Source organism: Tupaia chinensis, unplaced genomic scaffold (assembly GCF_000334495.1).
Source record: "Tupaia chinensis unplaced genomic scaffold, TupChi_1.0 Scaffold138407_1, whole genome shotgun sequence".
Taxonomy (NCBI): Eukaryota; Metazoa; Chordata; class Mammalia; order Scandentia; family Tupaiidae; genus Tupaia; species Tupaia belangeri.
Window position 1 is genome coordinate 1,012,864 of NW_006198305.1, and position 6,366 is coordinate 1,019,229.

Sequence of the window (6,366 nt, forward strand, 5' to 3'; positions counted from 1 at the left end):
AGAGTCAGGGGCCCTAGAACAGGGAGAAGAAACTGTTTGGGAAAGAAATATAGACAGTCTTGGAGGAAAGACTGAAGATCCAACAATAGGACAATAGGTGAGACCTCTATGGGAAAGACAAGAGTAGTAGGTTGCAAAACATGGATACGATATTTCACTCCTCCCTTTATTCATGCCCTTTACAACATGACTTATTACACTTTCCATTCAAAGGTAGAGTCTTTTTCCCCTCCCCTCCAATGCAAGCTGATCCTATGACCTGTTTTAACCTAAAGAATGCAGTGGAATGACTGTCTAAGCCTAGGTCTTAGAGACCTTGCGCATTTCCACTTACTTCTCAGTCAACAAGCCTAAACTAACCTGTTGCAAGTTGACAGACCACATGGACCAGAGACCAAGTGTCCCAGCCAAGACCCCTTTCATATGAGTCCCAGCAAGATCAGCAAATTGAACCACAGTTAATTGAACATCGATATGGAAATCTAACTGAAACCAGAAAAGCCAGATCATCTTAAATTCTAATACACAGAATTGTGACCACTAAGTCTGGGTATGATTTGTTATGTAGAATTAGCTAATACAAATGGCTAATGAGATGGGGAACACTTAGTTATTTGGTCTGTACTGTAAACCCCAACTAAGCCCAAATCTTCAGTAAACACACAATCTTGGTTCATGATGCTTTTCTTAGTGAACAAATTAGGGAGAGTAAGGAGGAATGAGTGGGGGGGGGGAGGGAATTCATAGGAGGAGAGATGCAGAGGGGACTTGAAAATTCTGTGGAGGCAGGAAATCAGTGAGAGGTCATCAGGACACAAACGAAATCCTCCCAGAATTCTGAGCACTGTAGAGGAGGAAAGATGGTACAAGTCAGTGTGGGGAATAGGCCTTGGGTAAGTCTGTGGGGATATTAAAGGAAAAGAGATTCTATGAAGCTGAAGGGCCCAGAAAGATACCTGCAGCAGATCCCTGAGTGTGCTGATGTTACTCCATTTGATCCTCACAGCAATCCTAGCAGGGAGAGATTTATTACCTTCATTTTACAAATGAGAAACTAAGGATTAGCGAGCTTAAACATCCTTTCCAAGATGACTCCATGGGTGAGTAGTGAAACCAGGTTTGCCTGATTCAAAGCTCTGCAAATACAAGGAGTTCTTCAACAAGTTCATGGAAAATGTATATTATAAAAAATACATGGATTTCATTTTGGGGGGCATCAAAATAAACTCATACTTAATTTCATTTTTTTTCACAAAATTTTGAAATCCCTTTATATATCTAATCTTGTACTCAGAGTTCTGAATATTTACTCCTGCAATTCCAAACTCCCTTGGCCTTATCTGAAGCCTAAATGAAGTAATCCCAAATCCCTGGATCCAAATTCCCCCATCCCAACCATGGACTTTTCACTCCAGTGAGTAATCCCACTGGCTCCCTCAATTCCTCTACACTGTTTTCTTTCTTTATTTTTTTTTAATAAGTTACACTTTTATTTTCCAAAGCAAAAATAATAAGTGGCAACTTGCCTTTGTAAAAAACATTAAGGAATATCAGAATAATAAGCTATCTATCTCATGGAGACAGTAGCCTCAGAAAGATTATTACACAGTTTTCAAAGAAAGTCCTATTAATTAAATCTCAGGATAATGTACTTTTCACTGAATCAACAAAACAACCACAACATCAAAAAATTACACAGAACTCATAAAGTGGTATGTGAAGAAGGAAAAGGAAAATCTGGAAATCCACATACTGAGGGCTCTCTATGGCAATCATGAGGCTCAAATCTGTTTCTTTTTAAAAATATTTATAGAGAGACCAGCAGTTAGAATAATGGCTATGTCGCTGGACTCCCACATAGTCGACCGCGGTTCGAGTCCCAGACCCGGTGGCTTAAAACTCACGCCGGGCGCGTGTGCGTGTGTGCCCCAAGATCCTGAGAGGAGAATGGAGGAGAAGGGATTGCGGCATGGCCATCCCTCCTGCGGGGTGATTTCTCATATTCTATCTCTCTGTCTCTCTCTGTCTGTCTGGAGAGCGCACACGCCCTATAGCAAAAACCTCTCCAAAAATATATATATATTTATTTACAGTTATAACAGTTTTATAAGTCTGGTTCCATAATAACCTACAATGGAACTATTGCCATCTGAAAATCCAACAATTGCATTGAAATAAAAATGAAATCAATTAGGCTTTCAATTCCACAAAACCCTACTGTGCAATACTTTAACAAACCCAAGGCAGGGTGCCCAAGGTAAAAATTTATCTGCTCCCAGCCATCCAAGAAAGAGAGACAATACAACTGCCACTTTGTATGAATAGCCATTTACATTTCAGCAAGATACGGGTTTGAGAAAAGCAACTTCATTTCCAGTAAAATGTGTTTCACTGCCACTGAAATCCTTATGAGTTATGTGGAGTGCCGGGAAACATGGAAAGTGAACTGTGTAGTTTGTACAGTTAACTGGTTCTTGTGCAGTATCGTTTATCTGGGGATCTTTACAAATATATTGTCATACTTTAAGGTCCCCGCACCTAAGTGTCTCCTCACCTCTGGTAACAATGGTGGCAGCAGCCTCCCAAGGTTGCGTGGTGAATGACATAAACCATAGGACGCCGAGGAGTTGGGCAGCCGTGGCCTCCAGAGAAGCCAGCCTGGAGGGCCAGGCAGCCACCATCTCGGGCCTCTACACTGTTTTCAACAAGATCTAGTGCTTCAGTGTTCCTGTGATCACTCTGTCTTCCCGTATCTGGTGGAAGAGGTCCTTAGACCAGGAGTTGAGAACCAGCAGGGAATCACATTATCACTCTCTCCTCCTTGCAGAAAGGAAATTCCTTCTCAGAGTTCAAGCTCAGCTTCAAAGCTCAGAGCAAGCCTCACACACACCAGCCTGTCCGCTGACCTCCTGTGTTAGGAGATGCTATGGATGGAATGTGTCTGCCAAAATCCAAGTGTTGAAATTTGACTGTATTGTGAAGGTATTAAGAGGGTGAGAACTCAAGCCAATTGTGGTTTTAGGAGATGGGGCCTTTGATAGGTGGATGAGATTAGATGAAGTCACCAGGGTGGGGCCCATGACTGAATTCTGTTGGTTTGATGATATGAACACAAGACACAGTGACTGAGATACACGGACACACACACGCTCTTGTCATGGATGCCCTGCACAGCCTGGGACTCTGCGGAAAGCGATCAACAAGAGGACCCTCACCAGATACAGCCTCTTGGCCTTGTACCTCTAAAACCATGAGCTAAATAAACCTCTGTGCTTTCTAAAACATGCAGACTTAAGTATTCAGCTATTAAAGCAACATAATGGCTAAAACAGGAGGAAAACCCAAGACGTGCTTGGGGCCACAGAAAACATCAGCAACCAAGAAGAGCCCCACTGCCATTAGCTCCTGTTCCTGCCCCACTCTGCCAGTGCAGGGTCAGAATCCTGGGTGTATGCTGGAAATTTCCTCCTTTAAATTTATGTTGCTTGAGGAAAAACAAAACAAAACAACCTGCCACCCGGTTTCTCTTTCAAATTCTGAGAACAGGCTTAATTTTACCTCCCCAGGTCTCCAGGGGGTAGGAAGAGGACAATTAAGCTCATTAGTCCCCCATCTGCCCGAGTTCTGTCATCTATATTTTGCACAGCTCACAAACGCACTCTCCAGCGCTTCAAGCTGGGAAAGCTCCTGAGCTGCGACTCCCTCCGGGCCTGACAGAGAATGTAATCCTTACAGCACAGAGCCCTTCCCCGAGGACACCCGGCAGGTCAGATAAAAATTAATTGAATGTGAAGTGCCTGCTCCTTGCGCTGATGCAAACTCCGTCTGGAGCCTCCCATTTGTGAGCATCTTTGATGATCATTAATCATGTGTTTTATGGGAGCGCGGCTGTGGAGGTAGCTTGGGCCACTGAGTTTTGAGCTTGACAGCGACTCCCCTCCCGCAGTGACTAACAGGTGCACGCCTGCATCCCTCTCTGCGCAGGCCGCGACCTTCCGCCAGCGTCTGTCATTGGGAGTGCCTTCACTGCCGTCAGAGCCACCTCCCTCCGGGCGGCGGCAGGACGGCAGGACTTGGCTCGGTCCCCCTACAGCTTGCAGATTCATCTCTGGGCGGCTGTTGACTCCGCCCCTAACTGTTCCTGAGCTGCTGGCTACCTTAAAAGGTCCCCTCAAACGTCTGCACATCCCACACACTTCCTGTTGCTACCAAATGAGTCTAATCCCGTTGCTTGGCTGCTGCAAGATAATTAAAAAGCAGGGCCTGCGGGGTCAGCGTTCAACAGACACGTAGGACTCCAATCACGGGCCACCTACCCACTATAAGGGACAGCCTGGGCTTCCTTCACATCCGGTGAACTGTCACCCTTACAAGAACCCTGTAAGATGGGAAATCACAGGATGGGGGGTGGGAGTGGAGGGAGAGTGAGCAGTGGGACAAGACAGAGTGGCCTTGGCTTTGGGACTAGAGGACTCACGTGTGACGCTGGCCTTGTGGCCATTTAGTGAATGCCCTTGACTGCGTTATCTAAGTCCTCACCTGCAGGATGGAGACATCACTGCCTGCCTTGGGGCTTGCTGGGTGGGATAAAGTGATCCGAGCAAGCTGTAGCTGTGAGCTACACTATCCTACGTTGGGGTCAGCTCTGCACCTGTCTCTGGTGCTGCGCTTCAGTCCAAGCCTTTCAGGCAGTGGATAGGGGGTGAGCTTTTCTACCTTCTTTAAACCTATACTCCCCATCTGTGTATTGGGGGGCACCCTACTATTTTTCAGCCTTCCCACAATGGCAGGAGACAAAGCAGAAGCCTTGAGGTGAGGACACTGCCAAGCCTGACGTTCATTTACCCTCAGGCCTCCCACTGTGGGGTAATGGGAGCCTGACCTGCAGGCTTGGGGAACAGGAAAGGCTTGTGGGTGGGGACAGGGAGCGGGGATGGCAGGCCCAAATGGAAAGGAAGGCCAGCTCTTGCGGAAAAGTGGTTTTCCCCTCTGTTTGGGGGCCTTTGGGTTTGTGGAGCCTGGAATGTTTTTGGAGACCTTGAAAGTCTGTGTATTTCCCCATGAAGGCCCTAACCTCAAGACCTTCAGTGTAAGAACAGACGCTGGTGGACGTGTCTTCACAGCAAGCTCCCCAGCCTCTTCTGGATTTCTCCCCTTTCCACCAGGAGGAGTCTCAGAAGGACCCTGCCAAAGGGACACCCATCCTTTCTCTGGAAGAGAACAGAGCCTGCTGCCCTAGTCATCTCTTCTGAACATTCCAGAAGGCAGTGCAGCATAGCAGCCCCAGACGGACCTGCGATCAAACGCTGCTAACAAGCTATGCAACTTAGGTCAAAGCACGCAACCTCTCTCAGTTCGTTTCCTCCTCTGTAAAATGACAATAATAAAAAGGGACTTCAAAAAGTTCGTGGAAAATGGGATTCAAGTATAAATTCATACCGGTGCAAAAAAGTTTTTGAAATCTATGCAATCTTTTTCATGATACACATTTTCTATGAACTTGTCAAAGATGCTTCTTTTTGAAATCCTTTTATGTTTGCTGTGAGATCCCCATGAGTTCGTGCCTGAGTGAGACTCAGAGGAAATTCTTAACAAATAATGCTATTCTTTCATTGGGTGGGGAACCTGGGGGTAGTCCGAGCAAGCTGCGGAACAGAGAGCATAGGAGTGAGACCCAGGAGATCTGGATTCCGATCCAGTTCTGCTAGTTAGCAGCTGTGTGTCCTTCGGCAAGTCACTTGACTTCCAGCAATGGGAAGGACCATGAGTCTCAGTGCGGCCATGACCATGCTGTGAAAGGACGCAGTGTTCAAGGGCTGCCATGCATTAGGCATTGTTTTATAGACGCATAGAACAGGGAGCAGCAAGAGACGTTGGAAAGCTTCGTCACAAGGGCATGTGGCGTGTCATAATGTCACTTCCGTCTAGCGTGCAGCTCAGTGCATAATCAAAGCGCAGTGTCTGTTTTTGAATTGATTTATTTAGCCTAACTCTCTTCACTTTAGAGAAGACAAGTCCAGTGGCATAACGGTAACCAGACATTTGTGGAATAGCTGAGGCTGAGCCCCAGAACCCCAGTTTCCTGGCTCTGGTTCACACTCTAGAAACTACATCCTCAGATCCAGGAACACTCTGACTGCCTCTTCTCATCGCCCCCAGCTTATTGTACTCAGTGTATAGGCTTTAATCCCCAAACCTGGCCCTCTGGCAAGCCTGGCTAGTCTTGGAGAACAGAGGATTAGGAAACTGCCTTCAAATCTTTTTTTTTTTTTTTTAAGAGAGATTTTCACTGTAGGGCGCGTGCGCTCGCCAGACAGAAAGAGACACAGAGACAGAAAGCGAGAAATCACCCCCCAGGGGGGATGG

General features: G+C 46.4%; 1 protein-coding gene, 1 long non-coding RNA gene and 1 pseudogene across 2 annotated transcripts in view; 1 reads left to right on the plus strand and 2 right to left on the minus strand.

Moving 5' to 3' along the window:
- The window catches only part of LOC102472354 (zinc finger CCHC-type and RNA-binding motif-containing protein 1-like), a 21,478-nt gene extending 20,439 nt beyond the window's left edge, over positions 1–1,039 (minus strand). Inside the window, exons 1-2 of the mRNA XM_027765484.1 lie at positions 1,034–1,039; positions 361–486 (exon numbers count right to left, since the gene is read on the minus strand). Coding sequence (XP_027621285.1) covers positions 361–486; positions 1,034–1,039 — 132 coding nt within the window. The remainder of the gene's footprint in view (positions 1–360; positions 487–1,033) is intronic.
- Positions 1,040–2,093: 1,054 nt separating this feature from the next.
- On the minus strand, positions 2,094–2,681 carry LOC102472791 (TM2 domain-containing protein 1 pseudogene; annotated as a pseudogene).
- Positions 2,682–4,268: 1,587 nt separating this feature from the next.
- LOC102486264 (uncharacterized) lies at positions 4,269–5,385 on the plus strand. The gene is made up of 3 exons (XR_336407.1): positions 4,269–4,380; positions 4,774–4,812; positions 5,166–5,385. It is a non-coding gene; the product is annotated as an uncharacterized LOC102486264 (long non-coding RNA).
- The last annotated feature ends 981 nt before the right edge of the window (positions 5,386–6,366 follow it).